This window comes from Phycodurus eques, chromosome 17 (genome assembly GCF_024500275.1).
Source record: "Phycodurus eques isolate BA_2022a chromosome 17, UOR_Pequ_1.1, whole genome shotgun sequence".
NCBI classification, from domain to species: domain Eukaryota; kingdom Metazoa; phylum Chordata; class Actinopteri; order Syngnathiformes; family Syngnathidae; genus Phycodurus; species Phycodurus eques.
The window spans coordinates 15,786,104-15,813,684 of NC_084541.1; the positions used below are offsets into that span (position 1 = coordinate 15,786,104).

Genomic DNA, 27,581 nt, shown 5'->3' on the forward strand with positions numbered 1-27,581 from the left:
AATGATACACTCACACATCCGTTTCTACTAGAAATTGGCTTAATTGTATTATCACGTAAAGGGTAATGCCATGGAAGTTTATACTGACACAAAAGACATCGCTAATCTACACAAGGCCCTTGGTCATTTCCACCCGAAGCGTCAACCGTTGAGGGTCATATCAGCGGTAGCTATAGTCAAAATAAAACAATGAAAATTGGCATTTCACAAGTAAATGCGTGGTCCTGCAAGTTTGCTTTAACTGAGGTGCAAAAGGTTAGAACTGGCTCGACAACAGAGCGAAGACAATGAAGAATTAATGGTAAGCACTGCAACCAAAAGGCTAGCATGAAAGGAGGTAGATGAACAGTCAATGGGATTTGTGTTTTTGTTTTTTTTTTAAGCAGACTACATGTTTTCAATAGTGGGATGACTAGAAAACTGGGAAGCAACTTTTGGTAAGAAACCACACTGAATTTACAGTTGTAATCGTGCACTGGTATGCTGGAAAAGGTCCATTATATTTAGCTTTAGAGTGACAGTGCTCTAATAATTTGGTTATGAACTAAAACACCAGTTTAACGGGAAATGCTAACTCATCCAAAAAGATAGCTGAGGTGACAATGATGGAGTGGTATTAAATCTTGTGCGCTTAAATCTTGAGTTTGAATTTTTTTTTTTAAATAGTCGGTTGTATAAAAAAAATAAATAGGCCTAGATGTGTAGGGACAAAAATGAAATTTCTCTATTGAGTAAACACACTTTGATCCGTCACAACATTAAGACGTTTAAGAATGGAATGATTGACACGTTTGCTGTCCAAACTGCCAATAACATTTGTTCCCATTTAAACTTATTGTGAAAGAAGCTGTAATGTGAATATTTAACCGTGAACACAATGACTACACATCTGCATTAACAACTATATAACATTTACCTATTTTTTTTTTTTTTTAGTCTACTGAGAGGAAATGTGGGCCTGGCCTCCATGTTAAGCAGAAATGTAACACTGCCGTTGGATGGCGGGAGTGAAGCAAACCGCTCAGTTCTTCAGCACGGCGTCGTACGTCTGGTACACGTACTGAGAGACCTCAGGGGCCCGACACTTGAGGGACAGCTGCAGGACCAGCCAGGAAACAAAATGACATTATTTAATGCCACACAGTCACAGTCACTATTAAACAAAAAAAAGTCTACACACCTTAACCTATCCCGAACATTTTTTTCCCCATTTTTTTGTAGTCACATCTTACAGCACAAGCCATGATCCGCAGATAACTTAAACAACAGAGGGATCTCATTGTTCAAAGGTATAAGGAGGCTAGGAAAGAATTTCCAAAGTATTAGATATACCATGGGACACAGTGAAGAAAGTTGTCATCAATATGGCACAAAAGTGACTAAGAATTGGACGTTCCTCCAAAATTGGTGAAAAAACTGGTCAGGGAGGCTGCTAAGAGGCTGAAAAACAGTGAAGGGAGGTGCAGGAATGTCTGGCAAGTACTAGATTTCCAATTTATGTGACAATCTCCAGTCTTTTTCATGTGTGGTGTACGGTGGAAAGACTTACAGTCCGTGTTTGCACAAAACCTTCAGGCTTCTGATTTATAAAAAAAATCTGGCATTTGAACGGGTGTGTAGACTTTATATCCTCTGCAAACATGATACTGTACCGTGTAGTTGGGGTTGCCTGGCTGGATGCGCAGCTCAGCCAGGATCCAGATACCATTGGTAAGTTTGAGGGACTGGTAGAGCATATCCTGACCCTCTACGTTCCGCTTAGCGATGGTGTAGATGTTGTTGTTCTGTAGTTTGCCTGACACCGTGTCTGCAGGAGTAGGATTTTTGTTATACAATTAAAAATTAATTGGCGGGGGGGGGTGATACTACATTGTACTACACTGAAACCTCTGAGGTCGAATGTTGACATCCAACTGTAGGTGTACCTTACTTGGGCTCAGATCAGCGAGGATCAATGGTTAAACTTTAGCTTTTTATTTGGCTTTTTTAACATAAATCGGTAAGGTGATCCAGCAAATTTTACAAGTTGCACAAAATTTCAGATCAAAATAACTAACCAAAGTTTTGGAAAGTTGTGGAGCGTACCAAAGTAACTAAAATAGATGCATCGTATTTTTTTAAATTCAACTTTTTGATGTGAGAAAGTTTCTCACAAGTTAGAATGAGAAACAAGTTTTTTTTGTTTTTTCCCCCCCATGTCCCTTTAGGGGTTCGATACAGCACATTGAAAAAAAAATGCTAATTTCAATTATACCAAAATAATTAAATCCATACAGCACAATTGTTTAAAATTTTAAGATACAGTGCACACCCACTATTTGTTGGGGATAGGAACCGAGCCCTGCTGCAAATAGTGAAATTGTAACGGCAAAGTGGAAAGGAATATATAAGACATCATCACCATATGGCGATGTTATGGGAGAAATTATTTAAAAATCAAATTGCAAGTCAACGACCATCTCGGCATTTGTTGTGTTCGACCTCATAAGTTCCACTTTACACGCCCCACGTCAAACACAAAAGGACCTAGGAATTAATGTAAACTTTGCTACCAACAACACATGTACGAGGAAAAGGGTGAAGGATTCGCTCAAATTGGAGGTCCTAAGGAACCTACTGGACAACTAACACGGGCGAGCAGCTATTCTGTAATGTATAAAATTATCACTATGATCAAAAGAGGTTGATGATTCCTTCAGGTAGAAGAGATTGTGACGTATCCTATCAGACAAGCATGTGGGTGGACACAGAAAACAAACAAAGTGAGGACTTTGAGTCAGTTAGATTTGGAGCTTAACTCATTCACTGCCAGCCCTCCCAGTTCACATGGAAATTTGACTTCAAAAGCCGTCAATGGCAGTGAAGGAGGGCTTGGCCCCTCATGTCCTGTGCTGTACAGCTGCTTGAAAAGCACATTTTATTGGGTCTTGAGTGTCACTTTAAGCCACTACTGTTTGTGGGACCTACCTGCATTTAGGTGGCACTCCTTTATCTGGTACTGCAGCTCATTTTCATTGGGAATGTCTTTCCAGGTGGCAAGGAACACCTGTCGCTCTAAGGATGGAAAACAGACATGCTGGAGAACTTTTGTGAAAGTTGTGCAGGATATCAAAATAACTCATCAATACAGGATTTTTTAAAACTGGATTTTTAAGTTGTGAAGGGTGCCAAAAATAGCGATCAATTCAAATTATTAAAAAAACATTTTTTCAAAAGTTCTGATAGTTACCAAAATAATTCACTACCAATTTAAAGCTGACCTCAATTTTAAAGTACCAAAATAACTGATCAATACGGACTTTTGAAAAAAAAATGAACTTTTGAATTTTTGAAGGGTACCAAAATAACTGATCAATACAGAAAATTGTGGAAACTACTTTTTTTGTAGTTGTCCATGGTACCAAAATAACTGATCGACAAAGGTGACACCGATTCCGGGGTGGAATATTCCTTTTGCCAAACTGATCAGAAGTAAATTTTTGTTATATATTATATATATTTATGTTTTCGTTATATAAACTGAATGCTATCGGACAGTCTTGACCTAAATGCGCAGAGACGCCACTGTTTACATACTTGAAAACATGGCAACTTCCTACCAGAGTTGGTCTGCGACAGAGTTGTTTTTAACTACTTGTAACTTGTTTTTAATCAAGCTGTTCGTTAAAAGTGTAAAACCAATCGCAACTACTGCACTAAATAGACAACTGACCCCCATCTTGATAAATTATGAGATGTTTACCATGATCTGCACGTCACAGCGCCTTTAAAACGGCTGTTCTGATTGAACGTAGTGACCCATTGTAAACGATAGATCGCAATAGATCAGATCACACGTAAACAATTGACCAGAGATCTTCAATCGGAATGATTTCAATCAGAATGACGAACATGTCTGCAGATGAATCCGGCTGCTGATCGACAATATTTTTATTTTATTTAATTTTTTTAAGATTGTGTGGGTAGTATAATGAATGTAGCCCTATGCGAGCTATGGTGGCAAAATAACTTGAAAGCTACCCAGATAACTAATCTACACTGCATATTTTTGGGGAAAATAAAGCAATTACATGTTATGGGGACAACAACAAACCCATTTTTCCATCTTCAACAAAGAATATGTTGAGAGGGATGAGGACGCTGTAGTAGAATACGTCTATATTGTTCTTCACAGCCACCTGTGTACAAAGCAGAAAACTGCATTATAGTATGTAAAATCCTGTCTGGTTTATTGTCAATGGGATGCATTTCTGTACCTGGAGATTGTTAAGAGGGTCCATTTTCATAACTGGCCCAATGGTGTTAATGGGCAAAGAGACGTCGATGCCCTGGCTGGGCATCAGCGGAGTGTGAATGGGTAGCGGGCTGGTCGGAATCATCCCAAAGCTGTACCCACAAATATGCACAAATCATGATGCAAATCATTTGCATCTACAGTGGGGGGTTCAACTAGGAACACAGAGCCAGAGCGCTTATTGACCTATTCTTGTTGAACTGGATGGCGAAGTCTGTCATGTGCTGCAGGGCCTTGTTGGTGAAGGTCATGTCCATGTACATGTGGCCCTGGCGCCGAGAGAAGGTTCCGGAGATCTCCAGTCCCTTGGCTTTAACCGCAGGCAACCACACCTGGGAAAAGGTCCCGGTGTAAATGGTCAAAAAATCATTCTCATCAAAAGTCATAATTTTGATGTTTTTGTTTTTAATGATTTTTATCTTCATACACCACAAGGGAAAATGCAGTCATTTTATGCAGTGTACCTTTGCTAGTCACTCTCCAAATGCTTTAGAGACCTTGGAAATTTAGGTACAGGTAATCTGTGTAAAATAGCTGCAAAATCATGAGGTTAAATGCCCGGTGAAACCTCAAATTATGCTAAGAAAAACGCAAAAAACTGCAAACAACTTCCTCTTCAGTCTTTCAGGCTTCTCAAGAGTGAGTAGTTTGACTTTATATTAGTTTTCTTACACAATGCTCCTTTTTATTGTATTATGATAGTGAATTAGGGCTGCAGCTATTGGACATTTTAAGACTAGTCTACTGATTATCCTGTCGATAAAGGGGATAACAATAGATTTTGCAATATAGTAATGTGCATGTAAGTTATAGGTATTTTTTGTCCAATTGAGGTCACTCTCCTCAGGTTCTACTGTAGTATCTGACTGAGTGTGTATAGCCTGGTGAGTGACGTGCGTCGGCGAATGAGTGTACAGTTGGCTGGCTGTTAACTAGCTAATCCAACTGAACAAATGAATTCACGAAAAATCGTGATGCACTTTGGTACATCTATCAGCTATTCATCAAAAAGCTAAAAAAAAAAAAAAGGTAAATTTAAAAGAATGATTTTATAGCTGAGCATTTATTCTTCAGCGTAATGCTTAGCAGACAAATATGATAGTGCGGGATAAGTAATTTGTCAAAACTAACTTGATTACTTTTATTTTGGTACTGAGTTCTGCCTTGACTTTACAATAGTTTAATAGATAGAGAAACACTGTGCACAGTTAACAGTCCTAAATCCCACAAATTACTGACTGACTGAATTCTGCATAAAATCTCTCTACACTGATGTAATCACAGTTGAGTGTTTTCAAACTCACAGCTTTCGGGGCCACGTAGCCTCCGGATGTGATTGCCATGCCTGTGGAGAGCTCAAACAAGTCGTTGAGGCCGCTGTTGCTGACGGCCGGCGGCGCCGGAGTGGGTGAAGGAGCAAAAGCGCTCGGAACGGATGAGGGGATGAAGTTCTGGCCCACCTGAAGCAACAACATCACAGCAGGAGTAGATTGGGGTGAATCGGGCAAATTTCACTCGGCGTCACTAACAACGGCGGTGAGAAAAGTGCTATGAAGCTGAGAAGAATCACATAAAAAGCTCATGCAAATATTCTCCAGGTTACCAAAGCCCTCATGAGAAGAGTAAAATGTAGAGGCAGGTGCGACGTTGCATGTTTTAGCACATTAAGCATGTTTGCAATCTGGGAAATGTCATCAGAAAATACTAAAACTAATAGTTGTAATTATGTGTCGATCATCTGCCTCAAAGCTCTCTAAATGTCAACATCCATGTATTTCGTGACCACAACAGAGGTCATATTGCCTCACAACGGGCCAAAACGTACAAAGTGTTAACACAGCTAGCGTCTAGCTGAAATTGTAGAGAGGAAGGCGATTAGTGGCTTTGTAAGTGCGGGAGCATGCAGTGCACGGGCAGCGAAACAAGGGGCTTGGACTTACAGCTGGACTTCCCCCAACACCGCCGCCCAGGTCTCCCCCCAGCTACAGGAGAAAGAGAGAGACAGACAGAGAGAGTGAGAGAGAGAGAGAGAGAGAGGAGCCCCCCCCCCCCCCCCCCCCCCACAAAAAAAACAACCAAACATGACAGACCACACACAAAGAGACTTTTCTTAGCAAATGCAAGCCATCAAGAGACTTCACTTAATTCTGGAGAAAAAAACCTTGAAAAGTGAAAAAAGAAACTAAAATATTGCGTCATCCAAATATCATTTAAAAGTGGAAAATGTTCATAAAAATGTGTTCTTAGTGCTGTAAAACGCAGTTCATTGAAAATTGCACAAAGCTTATTTCTGCACAAAGTGGCCACTTATTTACAACATTTCTATAAAACAAACACTTTTAACAGTATCTTTTACAATATACTGTATGTGTACAGTGCCATGAAAAGAGTACCGGCCCACTTCTCAAATTATTCTACCTTTTTGAAACTGAGAGCTACTTCTTGGGTACTGATGCGAAGTGCTACCAGTTTGATACACACTTCTGAAATAACAAATAAGCTGAAATTACCTTTGATCACATGTTATAAATAGTTAATGATTCATTTATATGAAGACACTGATCATGTTAGTGATTTCTCACAATAATTAGGAGAAATAAAAATCAATATCCAACGCTATTTCTATAAATCTCTGCCAGTGTTTACTTTTTCAAATGATCACGTCTACAACATTCATTGGAGATCAAAATGTCCCAGCACAAGTGAGCTATTTTTAGAACAGCCCCTCGAGCTACTCATGGGTTCTTGGGTACAATGTGGTGCCGGTGGGCACCACGTTGGTTACCCTCGTCTTACATGGATGATGCACCCGGCAACTATTTGGGGCACTATTTGAAGAAATACGGCTGTTCATTTACTGTATATACTTGTGTACTTAAGTGCTCAAAAAATTATATTTACAATAAATAATGTATCTTTGTTCCTCTATTTATGCCAGTGAGGGATAGTGACAGACAGGACAAATTAATTGTCTTCTATTAGATGGCAGGAAGTAAATACAGTAATTAATATATCCACTTTTTGTGACATTTTTGTTTGTTGGTGTTCCGTGAGATTTTTCAATTGTAAAATATGTTCCTTGTCTCCATAAAGGTTGTAACTCACTGCTCTAGTCAAATCATGTATTCTAATCAGTCAGGTGAAACCAACATTACATGACAGAAATAATGGGTGCTAACTTACTTTAATTAAATTACTTTATTTTTAATTAAATTACTTCTCCCACACCGAACATTTAGAGCATGATTCGACAGAACGGCGGCATGTTTACGTCCAACAGTTTGTGCTAGCAGTAGCTTGCTAGGCTACATAGCATTTTAGTGCCTGCTTGTGAGCCGTATCGTATTAAAAGTATGTGAACATACCTCAAGCAAGCCTTAAACGAACGTCCTCTCCTGTCCTGAGCACCGGTGACCACCAACACACGTTTCCCCCCCATTTTGTCCTTATAATACGGTAACGAGTGTATCCCGTCGCATTTGAGTTGACGAGATAAAGCCCAATGATCGTAAAAAACGGGATACGGTGGTATCGGAATACAAGATTTTATTGCAGTAGTCTGACAGTGCAATCGTGAAAGAGCAAATTTGTCATGTAGTTTGAGCCGGGCATTACGTGTTCCCTGTCTCAGACGTGTTGTCTGTCCCATATATTTTTATTATTTTTTAATAACTTCATTGGGCGTCAGATATTTACGTCAAAAGACACGCGACAAGGCTAAAAATAAACTGGCTTTTGTATTAAAATATATTGTGCATGCGGTGACGCGGAGTAAATAAAACGTCATTGATCGGATCGGCAAATTATGACAATAAAGCCGATCACCATAAAATGCTAAATATCGGCCAATACCGATAAAATTGGTGTAAAGTCTATTTATTATGCTTTTAAAGGTTGTTGTCAAAACACACCAAGCTGTCCAGACCGCCTCCCAGAAGGTCCACAGCACCCATCTGCATGGAGGAGACCTGGGGCACGTTGACAGGAGGGCCCAGGTCTAAGTTGAGAAGGTCGCCCAGCAGATCGCCCTGGCTGGGGATGACGTGCGGCTGGTCCATGGGGGCCACTGGCCCGCCGCTCACCGGACTCTCCCCTGTGTCAATGCTGTCAAGCGGTACACGAGAGTGAGAGAAATGTGCAAGTATACCGGTGAGTGTATGTGCCCGGATAATCTGTCTGCACCTGCTATGCTGGACAGGGAGGTGTTTGCGGTGGATTCCGTGGCTGCCCTCCACAAAGGCACTTGGTGGTTTGTGATAGACGGACGCCAGAGAGCCAATGTGGCAGATGAGCTCGTCCAGCAGGGTGGGCTCGATCAGATCCGTCTCCTCGGAGATGAGGGGCTTCTCGGACAGCACCACTTCCTTGGCGGTCACTGGGTCTGTGGACAGCAGGCGCCAATAGATGTAGCCTCTGTCACGCAAGTCTGGGTTGTCGGAATCCTGTAGAGGATGACGGAGTCAACCAATGGATTTAGTGCAGGAGAGAAGTTGTGGTAAAATACGGGGGAGGCGGGAGTCCAGCTCCCTTCCCACAACGGCAACCTACCCCAAATTTGTATGTACCTTAATTGGAACGCGCTGGAGTCTTCATCACTAACCTATCCTACCGCAGTAGTAAAATCACAATTAAAGTAAACAATTGTCTAATGAAAGCTTCTAAGCCATAAATATAGATCAAAAGTAGTCATAGTCTAAGTACGGTGGTAGCTGTGCATCCCTTCTTGCGCAACATGACCACCTATTCTTATATTGCTGCTATTTGTAACCTCAAAACCGTTGTCGGTACCGTTGTAAACTGAGGACCTGGTGCAGTCACGGGGAGGAGAAAGCAAAGGGAAAAACTGTAAATTAAAGAGCTCCTGGGAGTGTTTTTAACCTGAGTGGCCAGGCTGAGGACCTGCTGCACCAACTCCTGAGTCTCAGACGGCTTCTTCAGGAAGAGCTTGACGATGGCGGTCAGCAGAGTGAGCTGCACCTGCAAACCAAACGCGCACATTGTTCATGTCCACATTTTCCTCTCCAAAGACTGGCGACATCCTACTTTTAACATGTTTATGGGACAAAGTGTTTAGTAAAACTGACAAACGGGAATTGACTGTTTCTGTGCTGATTTGTGAACATGAGACGGAAAAGCACATACAGTAGAGGAAAGACAAAAGCGTACCTGGGTGCTCTCATCGTGGAAGCCCTCAAGGAAGCTCTCAAGCAGCTCATCGGCATTGTCGATCCTCTCGGCGTACTCGCCGACGATCCAGATCATGGCGGCGCGAGCGTCGGGCTCGTCCAGAGAGTCCAGATTCTCACACAGGGTAGCAATGATGCTCTCGTACCTGGAACAAGTTGGGCCTCTCAGGAGTCTGACACTCTAGCAACTGGGACATTACAGCTTCATTGACGTTTAGATTTGTTGTTGTTAGAGAGGGAAAAGACACATACTTGTTGGGGTACTTGCGGAAGATGTCCCTGATGACCACAATGGCCTCCTGCACCACGTAGTTGACTTTGGTCTGGATGAGGTCCAGCAGGGTGCTGACACAGCGCTCCGCCGATTGCTGGGATGGTTCACAACAAGGACAGGAAGACATCACCATAGTGAAAGTTTTACAAAATTTGTCTGTGTGTCTCATCCTGAGGACTGGCATGGAGACTGTGATTGTGGATTTCAGTGTTAGATTGTCCTCTTAATTATATTGGGGACTCTCAATTATATTTGATTATTTAACACCATTCAGTTATATTCGATCATTAACAGCCTCCCCTCAGTTCTATTTATTTAACGTCTCCCCTCGATTATCAGATTTTTCAATGCCTTCCCTCAGTTACGCGATCACCTAATCGAAGTGGTGCCTCTCTATGGTGGCTGTATTTATCTTTACTAGAACTGATACCATCTGCTGAAAAGTATTAGTGATTGGAAAAATACCTGGTCCTCTCTAAAGTAATGTAGATACAGTAAAAGCTTCCACCCATTATTTGAAGCAATACGTAATGTCTTATGTCATACCTCCACTTTAATGGCACAGCGGCCAATGGCGCGCACAGCCTTGCGGACAAAGTCAACGTCCACCTCTGTGGCGTACTCCTTCAACTCAGCCAGGACCTGTAAAGCACCAAACATGAACAATACAACTATCAAGTGTAATTTTTTAAAGTGAGGACAAGCACACTTGTAACAAAAGGTCCTCTGAGGCATGTTTTGTGTAACACACCTGAGCAATGTTTGCCTGTGATGCCAAGCGGATCATGATGTCCAGTTTCTCCAGCTTCACATATATAGGATCGTTGTATTTGACGAAGAACACTTTGATTTCCTGCTTCAGGATCTCAGGCCTGCACAAAAACCCATGATTCAAGTGTAACAAATTTACACTGTTGTTTTATTCACAAGCAGGTTAAGTTCCACACACGGACCTTTTCTGGACTATGAGGTTGATGTTCCTCAGCGCCACGTACTGGACTTCGGGCTCGCCGGAGAGCAAGGTGACGAGCGGCGGTGAGAGCTTCTTCAGCAGGGTGTTGTAGTAGTCTGAGTCTTTTGGCAGCAGCTCCAAGAACTTCATCAGTACCTTGACGGCGGACAGGACCACTGCGGAGTTGGCATGTGACAGCCGCGGCGTGACGCGCTCGCAAATGCTTTGCAGGGAGAGAAACATTTGAGAGAATAAGTTAAAATCAGAATCAGTTTTCTGTGTGGTTTATTTTCCCGTGAAATACAGGGTGCCCCAAATCTGTGAACACTTCTTGTCAGCCAATTGACGGCAATGTGGCGATATTGAGAGTTCACGTGTAACTGGAAGAGCGCATTAAACTTTGCATCACAAATATTGTAAATCATGTTGAAGATGCTATGAGGTGAACAGTAGCTACAGTGATGTGGCCCGCGATGAAAAACGAGTTACCTTTGGGCCTCACGCTCATCTTTGGGGTTGTAGTTGGACAGACAGTCCAAGATGAAGATCTGGCCCCACTCGGTGCACTCGTTGAGGGCCGTCAGCAGCTTGTTAATGTTCTGGGGGTTGAGGTCCAGCAGGTTGCTGTTGGGGTGAGACTCGCTGATCTCGGACAGGGCGGCAACCGCATTGGCAACAACCTCAAAGGGACGTGAGGAAATACTCAGCTGTTAATATTTAGTGTTCGTGTGTGAACAATAGCCTCAATTAACTCAGACAGACAATTATACTTAGTACCATTTTCTCAACTATTTGAGGGAGGCATCTGTTTGTCTTAAGTGGACATCGGAGGGCAGGTCACCTACCATGGGATTGGAGTCAGCGATGAGATCCCTCAGCGAGTCCAAGAAGCCCTGGTCCTCCACCATTTGGGCGTTGATGTCGTGAAGTTTGGCCACGCACACCGCAGCCGTCTTCCTCACATATGGGTCCTCGTCCTTCAGGCATTTCCTCAGCGGCTCGCACAGGTACTCTGTGATCTTGTCCACCCGGATGCAGCCCATGGTGCGGACAGCCAAGGCCCGGATGAGCGGGTTGGGGTCCTCGCAGTCCTAGAAGGCAGCACGAGAATCGTAATCAGCGGGGATATTCCCACTGTGGCCAAAAAGGAATATTAGGATCTATCAAAGTATTTCAAATGTATTGGATTAATTCAAGTTGAATCTGGTACAACTCAATGTACTCAATATGTGGTGATATTACACATCCATCCATCTGTCCTCGTTAGCTTGAGCCTATCCCAGCTGACTGACCCTGAACTGGATGACAGAAACAAACAACCACTCACACTTACACCTAAGGACAATTTAGATTCTCAACAAATTAAACTCACATGCATGTTTTTGGAATGTGGGAGGAAGCAAAGGGAGAATACGTGAACTTCAGACAGGAAGTCCTTGAGCAGAGATTCGAACAAGGACCCTCAGAACTGTGAGGCAGACATTCTAACAAATACCGCAACATGCTACGATATCATGGTCAGTACGATATTATGGTCAGTTATACATATCGAAACAGTACCACAGGAAACTGTATAAAAATATATATATATATTTTTTAAATAAAATTAATTTAATAAAATTAAAAAAAAAAAAAAAAAAAAAGGCTGCATTCAAAGCACCATTTGGATTGAGTCATGCTGAAAACAAGGCTCTCCTGTATTTATTTCTTGAGGACTAATTTAATCTCAGCGCAGACTGAGGACGCCAAGAAAACATAGCGCTGCAGCAAAGTAGAGACTGTGGACTATAATACTGCGTCCCCAGCTAAGGCACAGCGACGGGGGTGAGCTTGCCTTGACGAAGCTATTGACGGCCATAATGGCCATGTCCGGCTGGCTCTTGGCGTAGTTCATCAAGTAGAGGTACACCAACTTCTTCAGCTCCAGGTTGTCGGTCTGCATGCAGTTGACCACATCTGGGAACAAAGAGCTGTAAAGAGACTTGGTCAAAATGTATCCCTGAAGCTTTAATTGTGTTGTTGTTTCTTTTTTTTTTTTTGGTAATCTGGCTGTAGTTAATGCTGATAATAATTAATTGATAAACTCACTTAATTCCCCACCCCTAGTTGTAGCTCTGTTGACTAATTTGATTGTACGTTGTTACCCGAGTTTGATTACACGTTGTTACCTGACATCCTTGCCCACTGTCATTGCAGCAATGACTTTCTTGACAGCCTCCTTTCGCTTCTCCTTCTTCTCATTGTTCAGCTCGGCCTTCAGCTCGAAGATCTCCCCTGCAAGAGCACAAATTAGGTCCATTTCAAATTGACTTCCCGTTGGTGTGAATAAATTGTTTTCAAATAACGCTTTCACACACACAATGGGTTTTGCGTTACTTTTGTACTCACCTTTTTTGTTTGTTGTAAAATATTTGGAGTCCGTCATGATTGTGGTTCGTGTAGTCTGCAGAAGAACAACAGAACATTCAACACCACTGGCAAAAGCTGCTCTGGGGATTCCTTGCTTACAAATACACTCGCTCGATCTCATCTATTCAGTCGAAAGTCACTCTGTATAGCAAATGAGGACAAATACTTTGTTACTGTACTTAAGTAGAATTAATTTTTCAGTATTTTTACTTTGAGTATTTAATTTTCTGATGACTTTTAATGGTATGGTAGCATTTACTGTCCGTCCTCAATATATGTGTGACATACAGAGGGCCAAAATTACTTTTCCAAGAGACCACTGTCACAAAAAACACTACAAAAACAAAAAAAAAAAAAAAAAAAAAAAAAAAAAAAAAAAAAAGAGATAAAACATCCATTCATACATAGCTTTGTTGTATGAAGCGGTTATAGATGAGGTCTGGAGGTTCCCTTCAACTGTTGTTCATATATGTTGCAATCACGCTCCCTTTTAATCCCTACATTTGTCAACAGATAAATGTACTTTCTGCTCCTTACTAGTTAAATTTTTCCACCTCTGCGGATGACGACAACATAAAAAAAAGGAAAAAAAATGTAGAGAGCAGTGACGTTAATTGCAGTTGAGATCTTGGGGACTCATAGGACAAGAGAGTAACATGAACGCCAATGACGCAACAGATTCGGGGAAGCAAGATATTCCACAGCCTAATTTAATTTAAGATAATGTTTTTTTATTATTGTCTGCTCCAATAATTATTTGTGAGGCTCTATGCCAGCCTAAAAACATTAGCTACTGGCGTTAAAGAATTTTCCATCTAATCTGAAAAAAACATATGCATGAAAGGTGTATTTTCTTTTACCTTTAGCATTTTTGGTTAGTTAGCTCCCAACAGGGCGGCACGGTGGCCGACTGGTTAGAGCGTCAGCCTCACAGTTCTGAGTTGATTGACCCGGGTTCAATCCCCGGCCCCGCCTGTGGGGAGTTTGCATGTTCTCCCCGTGCCTGCGTGGGTTTCCTCCCACATCCCAAAAACATGCATTAATTGGAGACTCTAAATTGCCCGTAGGTGTGACTGTGAGTGCGAATGGTTGTTTGTTTGTATGTGCCCTGCGATTGGCTGGCAACCAGTTCAGGGTGTACCCCGCCTCCTGCCCGATGACAGCTGGGATAGGGTCCAGCACGCCCGCGACCCTAGTGAGGAGAAGCGGCTCAGAAAATTGATGGATGGATAGTTCCCAACATTAGCAAAGCTGTATGCAGATGTTGTTTTGATAGACTAGCAGCCTGAGCCTTCCAGCTTTTTTCTCCCGTCTCAGTAAGAGCACTGTAGAAGTTAAGTGTCTTTTCATTGTGCTAAATTATCAAAATTGGTATCGTTTACAATTGACAGTAAAAATGTACATTGACTTTTCTACTTTTCAGTCTGTGCTCTTTTACTATGTAAATCAAGTTAAATCAGTACTTTTACTTTTCCCATTCTTTCTTTTTTTAACACATGTATCCGTACTTCTACTTAAGCACAGAATGTGAGAACTTCTGTCACCTGTGCTATAACGGCAAAATTTTAGACCCAGCTCTTGTATTCCAATCTCATTTGGTGTACCTAATGAACTGTCCAGAGAGACTACAGAGCTCGTTCCGCCTATTTTCTATCGACGTAGCATCTTCAAGTCTTTCACACTGACGCTTAGTTTGTCGTTATGTATTCGTTTATCTTTAAGAGTATGCCAAATCAGCTAATAGTGCGTATGTGGATGTGATGAGGTTTAGTCAAAGCTCGCCTGAAAAGCTCACCCAGATGTTCGCTAATGCTAACTGGCTAACTAGCTGGTCGTATGCTAATCGAATTCTCCCGTCTGGCAATACTAAACAATCAAATTGTGATTTAAAAAAAAAGTCATTTATATCGTCGGTGTTATTGATACCGTTATTAAAACATGAATATGCCACCAAAACAGTAACGACAGACTCGGCCCAGTTTCCATTGCGGTTGATAAGACAGCATAGCTTGGTCACGACTACGTTCACGGACGTAGAAAAAAACTAAACAAATACAACAGTAATGTTGTGCGCATCGTGACAAAGTGACACCATCTACATACCGAATTGAGTGTACAGACTAGCTGAAATCGTTTGGTTGGTGCAGGACGAAGGTTGGTCCCTTGCCCAGTCGGGGGAAGATGGAGAATCTGTAATGGATGAAACGTTCATGGACCATTTTCCTGTTGTGCTGGACTGCAATAGAATGCGAGAAGTAGCGCTCCAAAATCACTACATTGAATACAATTGAGGATCTTAATCCGGCCTTAATTTATATTTTGATTGTTTTTGTATGTTAAGATGCGAAAATAAGCCTAGCCTTGTGATATTCCGGTGGTCTGAACAGGCATGACGTTTAAGAAAAGCTACTTTCCCACGGTTTTTGAATGCATCATGGCATGGATGAAAGGCCTGATTGACCCTGTTTTATGATACATTAACATGGGTAGGTTTAGTTCCTACTAAAAGATTCATAAATTCGAAGTCTATATCATAAATATCAGAAACATTTTACTAGTTCAACTACCCATCAATTAGAATGTAAAATACCAGTATAAATCCAAAGGTGTGGTCCTTAAAAAGCTAAAAATCTACTTTATTCGCCTATTGTGAATAAAAAGTAATTTGTGAGAAATTAAATGTAAGGGTGAGCACAAAAAGAAAGTCAAACCAATGTGCAGTGCAAAGTATTTTTTAATCATCCTCTTTCATATTTAACATATACAAAAGCATATACATTTAAAAATGTAACTGCAAACGCAGTACTGTAAAGTGTATGACTTTCTACTCTCTGTTCAAAATAAGAGCCCTATATCATTTTTAGAATTGTTTAATTATCAGATGATCATATTTGGATTTGGGAGACGGAGGCAATGAGGTCTATGGGAAGACTTTCTCGGACTTCTTGCATTTTTCTTCTGGCCCGTTGAAACGCCTCTGGTGGAATCACATATCCACATCATCAAAATGTTGCATATTATAGTATTGCATTGTGGCAATACATTTTTGCAGTTACACTGATAAAAGTACTCTGCTTACCCATGGTGCTTGAGAGAGTATCATGATGATTAAATCCTTGGGCCTGGTCGAAATTGTGCTGCCTCCTTCTCCTCGATGTTGTGGAATCCACAAAAGCCCTAAAGGATACAATATAGCAAACTGATAAAGAAAAGCTTCTTTCAGAACTCTGTAAACTAAGCACTTACCTGGATTGCTGGATGCAGTGAAGATTAAAAGTCACACTTCCTGAGGTTTCGGTACTAAACCCAAAGCGACTTAGCCTCTCTCCCTGCAGACATAAAAGAAAATCATCTTGTTTTGCAATATGCATAACTTGTCCACGTAATAATTTTTTTGAGCCTACCTTGAAATGTCCTGGAATCCTCACGTAGCTGTGGTCCTCCAGTTCCGGGGAACCTCCGATGAAGAAGCGCCTTAGTGCCGAAACTGTGCCCATCTGAAGCGGTCTCCACGTGTGACACGCCAGCGTGTGTTTACCTGCAGAGCACATACGACGTTTATATTATTACAAATATTACACATCTCAGATTGAATTTACCGGACAAACTTGAATGTACCATGTACATGCGTTAATGCATATTGTGTGAATATTGCTGCCGTGATGCCTACATTTATATACATTTATCTAAATATCTTATTATTAAAGGATTATAACTTGTAGTCTGATAGAGCATCATTCATTTCTAGCTATCCAGCAAACTATCTCCCCAGCTATCACATTTTAGCATTTTACATCCCAATACCCTTACACTTGAATGAGTTATGACTGCTTATTATTTATAAAAAGTTTTGGGTCTATAAAATAGACAACCGTGAATTTTCTTATGTATTCCATTAGTGATCCCGCCAACCCAAATATATATATTTTTAAATTTCACAATCACAACAATACCATATTTACACAATTAGCATCTTTACATTACTAAACATTAATTTATATGGAACACAGGCCCTCAATGACCGTTTAAGTTTCTCATGGAAAATTAGTTGCCCACCCTAGCATGACACCATCAGTGATGTGAAGTAAACTACAGATACGATAAAATTCTACTTAAGTACAGTAGCAAAAGTATTTGTGCTCTGTTACATTACAAGATTCCTCATGTCAACATATTTCCAAGACATCAAGAGTGTGTGTGGGAACGCCGTATACAAGTGGCTGAAAGCAATATTATGGTGGAGTCGCTCTTCCTAGTGGCTTGTAAATTACAGTTTCAACAACCCTTTGACAAATAATATCATTCATTAGTCCACACTGAAGGTATAGGCGTACCAGGCGTGAAGGGAAAGAGCAGGTACCCATAGCCTTCGGTTCGATATCGTTGCCACGAGTCCAGTGAGAGAACCTGAAAATACAACACCGGCCATTGGGGAACTGATTCTGCAAAGACAGGAAATGCCATTTAGTTGCTTCATTGTAAAATCCCACGCATGCACCAAAACGTGTCCCGGCACTAACCCTCGTTCTCATTTTCACTCATATAGAAAGCCTCAAAGGTGAAGGGGTAGCAGAAGTACGCCACATTATCCTGTTGGCAACAAAATGTCACCGTCTCCGCTGTGCTGAAATTCGTCCAATCGCTTGTTAACTCATTCACTGCCAGGCTTCCCAGTTAACGTCGATATTTGACTTCTAAAGCCGTCAATGGCAGTGAATGTGTTAATTTAATACGCACCTTCCCTAATGATTTGGTCCGAGAGCTGTGAGTGACGCCAGAGTGGGACTGCATTGGCAAGCTGGACCAGTCTAGTTCACAAGACATAAACAGTTATTTTCAAGGCCTTGTGTCAGGACGTCAGTGTAAAAAGTGATGGCAACTTACTGTTTGGCAGCTCCATTATGAATTGAACATATAAATTATCATACTCAAAGCCCTTGGCAGAGACTGGACACACATGGGGGAGAAAGACAGGGAGTTAAATTTTAAATGCAGACAATTTAGAAACTCAAACAATCAACAATGAGCTGAGCCTTCCTCACCAATCTCTCCGTTCATCAGGTAGCGCAGAACACCTGCAGGAGGCTACGAGAGAACACTAACATCAGAAAGTTTCATGGTTAAGCTTGTCTTTTAATGTATCAAGATTTAGCTCAAGTGACATCGGCATCTTTATGTAAAAACCCTTCCATTTTATTCCGCTGATCGGGCGTCTATTTTCTTCTCCAATGGCAAAAAAATTACTTGAATCATTACAAAACCTCCTAACTTCAGGTAAATACTAAGAAGGAGTATAGAGCTACAATGAAAAGAAAAAGATGATGTATTTTTACGAGAATATTTAAAAAATTTAAAAAGTCAAGATCATTGCCCATCGTTAGGCAGGCAACAAGTTTCTCCTCTGATATAATCAAAATACGACTATTCTCATAATTTTGTGACATTATTAAAAAAATATATACAACTTTTTATCTAAAAAATAACTTTTTTTTTTTTTTACATGCAACTTTATTCTTATCAGATTCCACCTTGAATGTCATACAGTTGTAGTGTATTTATTTATTTTTTTTTCAGTGACCCAAATAGTAATAATACAACAGAATTGGTCAAGTCACCCTTTTTGTTTTTTTAAACTGCCGTTTGTTCCAAGAAAGAATTTAGAAAAAGAAAAATTGGAAAGGAAGTCAGTCAAAATAAAGAAAGATGGAGAAAAAAAAAAAAAGTAAATTCTTACGCCGATAAATGGAGGACCTTAATTTTACAAAAGCATCACTCAGCTATAGAGAAACCAAGTTTTTCTTCACCACAGCACCATCTCCTGGATCTGGTGGGGCACTCCCTCACACTGATGCAAAATCAACCACTGCTGGTTTTGGAGAGCTGGTCAGACTTCTATAGAGAAACATCCATCCATTTTCTATAACTGCTGATCCTGTACATATTTCAAATGACGTACCATTTCAAAGTCCTGTCCGACGAGGCTGTTTGGGAACTCCTTGTGCCTCACATAGAGCTACGTATACAAACAAAGTAAAATGAGTGAGTTAACATCATTATATACAGCAACGGTAATGTTCAGTTATCTCCTAACATATTCTGGAGAAAAAAAATGTGTCCTCACATCTTTGTATAAGTGCTGCTCCCTTTCCTTTTCCTCTGATTTCATGGTTGCCGATACATTCTCGATTGTGAGATGCCAAATTTCTTTGTTGGTCCCAATGGTTGTTATCCTGCAACGAACAGAACAAAAAGAATGGGTTTTAACACTATGTTTCAAATGTTACAGTTGGTGTGTCTTCGGTGAACTTACCTATAGGGTTCTTTGCCCTTGTTGAAGTCAGGTTTTACGATGATGGTGCCATTGCCGTCTGTTTTTACGGTGAACAACAAACATTCGTTCTCCTTCTGGCCCAACCTGAAAGAAAAGTATATTAAGAGAATGCAAACCATAATTGACGAAGACCCTAGCCTACACGGCCGAAGCTACTTTTAGTTCTAGATGAACATGTATAAATGGGAAACAAGATTTTCCAAGTTGAATTTAAATTGCTAGCAAAATTAGCAGATCTGGATTAGGGGGGGAAAAAAAAAACTGACATCAGTGTTCTAAATTCACTGCATGCATTTGTCAAAAATAAATGCCTTATATCAATTAACTTCTCCACGATATTCTAACGAACATTAGGAAGATCACCTATACTTTACAATCTTCTCAAGTTCTCGTTTTGCTTCTATTTGCTGGTGAAATGCAGGAAAAATGAGCCGAAAAGGTGCATGTGTAAGTGTGAGTGTGGCTGGTCTTACCTTCCAGGAGGGCCAAGGTCTCCCATGATGTGCATTGTCTGCATGATGTTGTTCACCTCGTGACTGTTCCTCTTGAACTCATCGCTGGGTTCCCAGTTGACGATCTTGGTCTTGGGGAAACTGGAGTCCCTGCGAGAAAACAACAAATCCATCTTCACACATACGCTGAAGTAACGTCTTCGTGGAGGGACGTGAGGCGGAACTTCACACCCACATGGTTCGCCTGTCCTGCCTTCGGTGTCGCACGGTGGCCATCCTTTCAGCCAGGAAGGTGGGTTTCGTCTGGGTTGTGTTGAGTAAATCGCTGCCCTTCTGCTTTCAAGGTGAAGTAAAAAGCAAAATTCCCAAAAATTACACCTATTAGCGTGCTGGATTTAATTAGTTTTTTTAATCAGGTTTTGTTGGACTTAATATGAAAGCGAAGGGTGATATGCAGTTTTCATTAGGTTTTGTAAACTGAATGTTTCATTAATGGTGGAAACATAAAAACACTACCCATACTATACTGACCAGATTACACCTGTCTTTTACACAGTATTTTTTTATTTGTTTTTCACATTTATTTTGTGTAACTGGTCTGAAATTTCACCAAACAATGTATACACACTTTCAAGATGATTTAAAAATGTATAAATATCAAAAAGTTTTCTTTGCAAAAGGACATCAGGCCTCATGGATCATGAGACATTTACCGCTCCCTATCAGAGGCCAACCCAAGATGTGTTTTTTTAAGTAGTACTTCATTAAAAAGTTGTTGAAAGCAAACCAATTGCTGGAGCGGATGACAGTTGGTGTAGCGATCGTAATCAGTGTAGGTGAAAATCCTGCGGTTTTTCCGGCCCTTGGCCTTGGTCAGGGCCGTGACCTCTTTGTGGTACTGCCGGTCTAGCGGGCTCTGACACGCAGCCTCGTTTTGGAACAGCTCCATTTCATACTGCGGATGAACACGTAAGATAAACTCATATCCATGAGGTCGTTTGCATTGTAAAGGGGAGGTCTTACCTGACTGAAAAGCTTCTCCTGCCAGCCAACAATGACGTCCTCCTTGTTATCGCCTGGTGACAAAAACATGTCAGGATGCTGTCTATAAGAAGAATTCTGTGGTCACCACACATGCATAAAAAAAATAATAAAATCTCTTCACCAGGCTGGGCTTGCGAGGTGAGGGGTACTAGTTCAATGAGTCCACCATCATGCTGGGACAGAACTTGTTGCTGGAGTTGCTGGGACAGAGTCGCCGTGGTGGTCACCCTCTCAAAGGACAGCCTTTAATTAGACATACATACATAAACATCACATTAAAGTACATAAGTGCCTTGAGTTTAATTCATTCTGTGACCAAAATAAAAACAAAAATGAAAAACCAGCACTCAATGAGCTCGCCATTTGCACAATAGTCAAACTCGCTCGTATCTCAAGGTGCCATCATACTCACAAAAAGTTTGGGATATTTGTCTTTCGTGGAAAATTTCAGGATGAACCTAAAATGCATTATAACTTTTATAGGTGAACTTAATTTGACCTTCTCTAAACTTTTGAACATGTATGTCCAAGTGTTCAATATTTTCAGTAGTTTTTGCAAAACGTCCTGTTCTCGAATTTACTATATGCCGTTGCTGGAAGGCGGATCTTCTACATAAAATCTCAAGCAGCCCAACTATTTCCAGTCATGTCATCTTCTCTTCAGAATTCTGTTAGATTTTTAGACCGCCTCCTTTCTGTGGGTCTTCCAGTCTCTCTGTTGCAACCTGCGAATGACACTCTTGACACTTAAAGCTCTGTGGCCACTTCCCCCTTCGAACATACTGTTTGAGGTACTGCTGATCAATTGTTTGGTGTCGTATTGTTCTCATGATGTCAACATCTAAACAGCATGATGAAGACCTGTTCATTTTGCCGTTCTGTCTTCTTAGAGAACAGCAAGTTGTGCAAAAAGTACTGAAACATTGAACAGTTGGACAAATGCATTGAAAAACTTAGAGAAGGTCAAATGAAGCTCACCTGTGAAAATGTGCATTTTGAGTTCATGCTGTTATTCCAATGTCACTAACGTTTTGTGAGTATCGTATACTAATGCGAATCCGGATTATACGGACGACGATTGCAAAACAAACAATTTAACATTAAAATGAAAAATGAGCAAACATTAATGCTAACCTTATTCTCAGGTTTTTAATAGCATCAAGAGACCGGTAGACAGCCTCCCCGGTGTCACTGCTACACCAGTCTGACATGACGGATTACTAGATAGTAAAGATCAGCACTTTGCTAGCGATATGCTTCGTTAGCAGCCGCTTTTCCTGAGCACCGGGCCACACAGATATGTCGTTTCTTCTACATTTTAGCTAGGTAAGTCAGTTAACTGGCTAACTCTTCCTCACAAAATGATATAAGAACAATTTAATGCCTGAAAACAAATGATTAACCTCGGTGGTAAAAACTCAAAGCTAGGAGCTATCTGGAGTTTCCATAGAGACGAGAACTCGGTCTTCTTCTGGTTTGTTTTAACTGCAGGTCACAACCGCCACCGCCACCTATCGATCACCGTTTAATACACTCACTTTACAATAAACTGGGGGGTATTTATCCACGCTTGATTATGTACTATACAGGTAATATATGGAGGACTAAGTGTGCCAAAATAATTTGTAAAAAAAAAAAAAAAAAAAAGATTGAATAAATACACCATTAAAGGATTTTATTAATACAAATGAATTATAATAATGGGAATGAAAATGTAATTATATATTAATAATAGTATTAAATTTTAATTACATTCAATTTAGACGTGCAGTAACAACACCCAAAAAAAGAAAATGCACAGTAACTGCGCCCCGAGCATGATACTGTATGTAGCATAGCCTTTTTCTATCCTTGTTTTTATTTATTTATTCCTATTTATCTTCCTGACATTTCTGTATTTGTTAATCTTTGGTTGAATGACCGTTCTATTTGTATTTATTGTCGTACATGACCTTCATATTAGTTAAATATTGCAATCTGTACCACTTGAATTGTAAACGATGATGCAGTCAACATGGGACTGCACTTCATCCTTGAACACCTCGACAGTGCGGGGACCTACGCGAGGATCCTGTTCGTGGACTTCAGTTCAGCGTTCAACACCATCATCCCTGAACTCCTTTCCTCCAAGCTTCTCCAGTTCAGTTCTTTTTGATGGGCAGGACACAGCAGGTGAGGCTGGGGGAGGCCACCTCATCCACACGCAGCATCAGCACCGGTTGTGTCCTCCCCCCGCTGCTCCTCTCTCTCTACACGAACGGCTGCACCTCGACGCACCCGGCTGTCAAACTCCTGAAGTTTGCAAATGACACCACTGTCCTCGGATTCTGATTTATCCTTTGCAATAATACAAAAAAAAAGACGTGCAGTAACTCTCTAGCACAAATCCCTTACAATAATATATATGAACCCCGCTTAGTTAATTATCATATGGTTTGTTATTATATTATTTTAAATCACGTTAAACGTGGATATGAAGAGTAAAGTCCATCTGTGATTCTTAATTAATCATAAAAAGCCCAAATTCTTAATCTGACGCTTGGAGGCGGACGTGGTCAACGTTGCACTCTAATGAGAGACAAAGAAGAGTAGGAAAGGGGCGGGGTTTCTTCTTGCAGCGTAGCCAATCAAAACGCCTGGCGCGCGCCGTGCTGACTCGTTTTGGTTATAAAAATAAATAAATAAATACAAATAAATCCAGTAACATATCTATCCATATAACCTTGCGTCACGGAATGTCGTCGTTTGTCACCGAAGTCCTCGCCAGCTCTGGCAAACTGGAGAAAGAGGACCTGTCCAGTAAAATCAGCAAAATGTCGCGCAAGATAGACGATACCAAGGTAAAGCCCCGCGCTAGCCTAGCATTAGCTAACGTGATGCTAAATTGCTGAAAGTTTGGTTGAGTATTAACTGATAAGTCTCACGTTAAAAAAAAATATGTTCCTGTCTGACTATAAATATTATGACCATTCAACCATACATTATAAATGCATATCTTATGTACAATGATTAGCTAATTTGGGAAAGTTTGTGTTCTGTTTACTCTGTCCAGTTTACGTGGCCCCAGTTCCATTACACGGTACAACTTTATCTCAACAGTATGTACAAATGTGTATTAAAACTATTATTAGTTTCTAAAGTCAGTGCTCTCATGCGTAGAAACCCAATATATATTTTTTAAATTTATATGTTGACTGGTGCAGATTGTGCCTTGACTACAGTGCACACAGGGCTTGAAATTTTTAGTTCATACGGTTCATAGAAGATATACAGTTAAAGTTAAGAAACAAAAACAATCTAGATATACAGTACAATGTAAAATACCACCAGTCACAAGGCTATTACAAAATTATTCCAATCAGCCTAAAAAAGCAAAAATGCATTTTTGTAAAATTTCACAAAGTGCTCATCAAGTGACAGAAAATACAAACACCCCACTGGCACTACTTGGAAAGTGAAGACGCTTTCTTAAACAATTGTTGGAAGTTTCCGAGGTGTAGATTTCTTGAAACATGATCATAGATGAGAATAATACTTTTTTTTTTTTTTTTTTTTTTTTGCAAAAATCTTTAAATAATTAAATCTTAACAGATTCAGAGCAACATCTTAATTTGGTCATCTGATCATCATTCAACATAGGAACACCAATGACACAACTGAGAACAGAATAAGCATGATAAATAAGAGATTTTGATGTTGTGCCTAAAGGATTTTGGCTTCTTTTTATTTTATGCTATTGCAATCAATATGTACACTTTTCCACTGTATTATAGGAAGAAGTGTGTGCTATGATAAACAACCGTTTTAGTGACTTCTTGCCGAGTCTACAAGCATCCGAGGACCTCATGGTGCAGGTCGACGAAGTCTCCAAAGAAATGGACACCCTTAAAAATTTTATTGAGAATGAGGTACATCTAAAATTGGGTTAAAAGATTGAAAAATACTGCTAATCTCAGTCTAACGTTGTCAGTGTTTTTAAAAACAGGTTCAACTAAATATCCACGTGGCTGTAGCCGAGTATACAAAGTACAAGGAGCAGCTGGAGAAAAACACAATCATCACCACCATGCTTGGACACCTAAAAGAGGTATGCGGGACGTTCTCTCAACTTTGCAAAATGTTGTTGAATATTCCCAACCATGGGCACCACCGGTGGTCGACAGCAGGTGTACTCAAATACAAAATCCTCAAGGGCCGCAAATACATTTTCAATGAGTTTAAGGTCTATTTTTTTTTAGGTCGGTCAGGGCACATGTGATAGTGATATCCAGTAATATTTAAATAAATAAATAATAATAATTTTCATTTAAAACAACAAAAATATGAATTGAAATTGATGTCATTTCCGTTTTTACATATATTCAAATATTTGAATAAAAGAAAACATGACACCTGTTTTGAAAAAAACAAAACAAATACCTGTATATTAGGAGGAGGAAAAGAACAATTTTCTTTTAAAATATAATCACAAAGAACCACAGTAAAGAAGAAAATTCACACTTAAGAGTGGATGAAAAGAATACCTAAATACAGATTGGGATGTCAACTCAAACATAGGCTAAATAGTAACAAGAATCAAATGAATACAAATGATCTCAAGAATATTGATAAGATAGCAACATTTTCACGGAATGTATCACTTTCTGTATTACTGTATGCGCTTATTCGCAAAGACAAAAGCGTACTGCTTCCAGTAGCGCAAGTAGCATGCTTAGATCAATATGCGTAACGTTGACAAAAAACATAACGTAAAACACTCCAATAACTAGGGCTGTCACAATCGAATCTTTTTAGAATCGATTTTCCTATTGATTATTGATTGAATAATCATCGCCGCACCCCCCACTATTGGTACTAATGTGCATTTTATTCTCATTGATGAGGGAGGGACTTCAATCCTTAAACTGCATATGTTAGCACTGAGTGTATGGTGTAAATTTGATGTAGAGAATTTGAGACAGCAAAATGCTAAACGGTTAGCAATCACAAATAGCATTAGCGTGCTAGTGTTTACCGTTTTAGGTCAAATACTACCTACCATTCAGCTCACTCATTCATACTTCATAATTGGAGGCAAAAATTTTGTGTCGACCTATTTTTGAAGTCATTTTAGCTGAGTGTCCCCCCCCCCCGATCCCTACTAGTAAGGCATTCTGGTCTAACAAGGCATTTGTGTTTCGCTACTCACTTTGTCATTAACGTGCACAGCAGAACAAAATGTATAGTCCGGTGCCGACCAATCCAGGGTGTAACCTCACCTTTTGCCCAAAGTCAGCTGGGATAGGCTCCAGCTCACCAAACCCTAATAACAACAAGCGCTATAGAAAATGGACTAGCCCTTTGCCACAAAACAAGAAGAATCCACTTGTTACTGACAATCGTAATGTCTCTGTCTCTTAGTTTCACAATGCAATGGAGGAATTCAACAAAGCCCTTCAGGAGAAGAAGTATGTTGATGCTGCTAACCAGCTGGAAAAGGTATGTAATACTGTACAACTAAACTCTTCACTGTCTATTAGGTACACTTGCATAATCTAATGTGGTCCACTACAAGATTTTCATATCAAAATTGCTTTTTTCAAGAAGAAAATATTTTGATCAACGCTGTCATAAATGTAACTGTAGTAGGTACGTGTCGGCTGGTTTTCCCAGTGGAAATAATGTAAAGTGAGTTAATTCGTTCCAGGCTCAAAACTATCGGCATCCTAAATATGTGAACTGTACAGGAAATGTTAAATATTCTTCATTTCATACAAGTGTAAATAAGATGACGTTTATAGGATAAAACTGTGACGGTGTGAAAGGTTGCGTGTCCTATATACGTGCCCAGCTCCAGCTCCTGACGACCCTGAACAGGTTAAGCAGTATAGAACATGGATGGATTCTGCGCTGGATCGCTTAAGAGTGTGCATGTGTGTCTAATGATCTGGTTGATGGGTGTACATATTGCAACATAAGACACTGGTCAAAGTCTCTCTCGCTTCTGTCAGGCGAGGGCGAGCGTGGAGTCCCTCAAAGGCTGGAAGGCGACGCAGCTCCCTCTGATCAGTGCGCTCAGCTCGGAGTTGACGGTGCAGAGGGAAAACCTCATGTATCACCTGGGAGATGAATGGAAGCGCCTCGTCATCTGGAAATTGCCCTCCTTAAAAGGTAAGCGAAAACAAGTGTGCATCACGCCTATATACTGTAGTATTATAATACTTTTTTGATCTTGTAATGATGCCACCCAAAAATGTTGGGTGGCATCACCCAATTATAAACATCAAAAATGTTTATAATTGGTGAAATTAATAGTTTAAACTGTAAATATATACCACAAACTACGATCCCAAAACAGTTTATCATTTAAAACTCATCTTACAACAAACATTAGCCTTAAAAATGTATGGCATGCAGATGATTTGATTGTGTTACACCCCAAATTTTAAAAGAAAAACTACCTCGACTGTTTTGGCATGGACATGCGGAAGAATCAGTTGTGGTTTTTCGGCCGTTGCATAACCATCACAAATCATAGAGTTTTACAGCCAGTACCAGAGGATAGGTTCCTCCTGAAAACTTGAGTATGTGAATTTGTGGAACGCAAACCATGGATGTGCTTGGAATTACTCTACAGTATGTGCCTTGCTATTGGCCGTC

General features: G+C 40.4%; 3 protein-coding genes across 4 annotated transcripts in view; 1 reads left to right on the forward strand and 2 right to left on the reverse strand.

Moving 5' to 3' along the window:
* Window positions 1-364: 364 nt before the first annotated feature.
* ap2b1 (adaptor related protein complex 2 subunit beta 1) lies at window positions 365-16,280 on the reverse strand. 2 transcript variants are annotated; one of them, XM_061702061.1, is made up of 23 exons: window positions 16,195-16,280; window positions 15,219-15,305; window positions 13,095-13,149; window positions 12,875-12,980; window positions 12,541-12,676; window positions 11,552-11,797; window positions 11,196-11,386; window positions 10,708-10,929; window positions 10,506-10,626; window positions 10,301-10,396; window positions 9,733-9,848; window positions 9,461-9,626; window positions 9,173-9,271; window positions 8,477-8,736; window positions 8,206-8,398; window positions 6,235-6,276; window positions 5,599-5,754; window positions 4,481-4,626; window positions 4,257-4,386; window positions 4,094-4,178; window positions 2,968-3,054; window positions 1,653-1,807; window positions 365-1,096 (listed from the first exon to the last, which is right to left on the reverse strand). In XM_061702061.1, the coding sequence occupies exons 1-23, from the start codon at window positions 16,216-16,218 to the stop codon at window positions 1,022-1,024; spliced, it is 2,994 nt and encodes a 997-aa protein (XP_061558045.1). In that variant the 5' UTR covers window positions 16,219-16,280; the 3' UTR covers window positions 365-1,021. The 2 variants fall into 2 exon arrangements, with proteins under 2 accessions (XP_061558045.1, XP_061558046.1); XM_061702062.1 differs by lacking the exons at window positions 13,095-13,149; window positions 15,219-15,305; window positions 16,195-16,280 and having other exon boundaries at window positions 12,541-12,662; window positions 12,875-12,966.
* mks1 (MKS transition zone complex subunit 1) lies at window positions 15,864-22,406 on the reverse strand. Its single transcript, XM_061702064.1, has 18 exons — window positions 22,077-22,406; window positions 21,064-21,185; window positions 20,922-20,974; window positions 20,686-20,853; window positions 20,134-20,234; window positions 19,920-20,048; window positions 19,426-19,530; window positions 19,237-19,345; window positions 19,072-19,128; window positions 18,158-18,200; window positions 18,000-18,062; window positions 17,853-17,923; window positions 17,636-17,705; window positions 17,450-17,557; window positions 16,520-16,653; window positions 16,362-16,444; window positions 16,195-16,292; window positions 15,864-16,092 (listed from the first exon to the last, which is right to left on the reverse strand). Exons 1-18 carry the CDS (start codon window positions 22,151-22,153, stop codon window positions 16,001-16,003), a joined length of 1,683 nt encoding a protein of 560 aa, XP_061558048.1. The 5' UTR covers window positions 22,154-22,406; the 3' UTR covers window positions 15,864-16,000.
* A 1,165-nt stretch (window positions 22,407-23,571) lies between these two features.
* Window positions 23,572-27,581, forward strand: part of zw10 (zw10 kinetochore protein) — a 10,956-nt gene continuing 6,946 nt past the window's right edge. Inside the window, exons 1-5 of the mRNA XM_061702190.1 lie at window positions 23,572-23,782; window positions 24,716-24,850; window positions 24,928-25,029; window positions 26,343-26,420; window positions 26,933-27,092. Coding sequence (XP_061558174.1) covers window positions 23,678-23,782; window positions 24,716-24,850; window positions 24,928-25,029; window positions 26,343-26,420; window positions 26,933-27,092 — 580 coding nt within the window. The 5' untranslated portion in view covers window positions 23,572-23,677. The remainder of the gene's footprint in view (window positions 23,783-24,715; window positions 24,851-24,927; window positions 25,030-26,342; window positions 26,421-26,932; window positions 27,093-27,581) is intronic.

Bases quoted from the DNA above. Each gene is read 5' to 3' on its own strand.
- mks1 (XM_061702064.1), bottom strand. From the start codon at position 22,153: ATGTCAGACTGGTGTAGCAGTGACACCGGGGAGGCTGTCTACCGGTCT. The intron at 17,924-17,999 runs GTAAGTTGCCAT...CTTGTGAACTAG, and splicing joins CATAATGGAGCTGCCAAACA to ACTGGTCCAGCTTGCCAATG. The intron at 17,706-17,852 runs GTGCGTATTAAA...TGTTGCCAACAG, and splicing joins GGACCAAATCATTAGGGAAG to GATAATGTGGCGTACTTCTG.
- ap2b1 (XM_061702061.1), bottom strand. From the start codon at position 16,218: ATGATACTCTCTCAAGCACCATGG. The intron at 13,150-15,218 runs GTATGTAGATGG...GTTCTTCTGCAG, and splicing joins TAGTCTGTACACTCAATTCG to ACTACACGAACCACAATCAT. The intron at 10,397-10,505 runs GTGTGTTACACA...GGTGCTTTACAG, and splicing joins CACAGGCAAACATTGCTCAG to GTCCTGGCTGAGTTGAAGGA.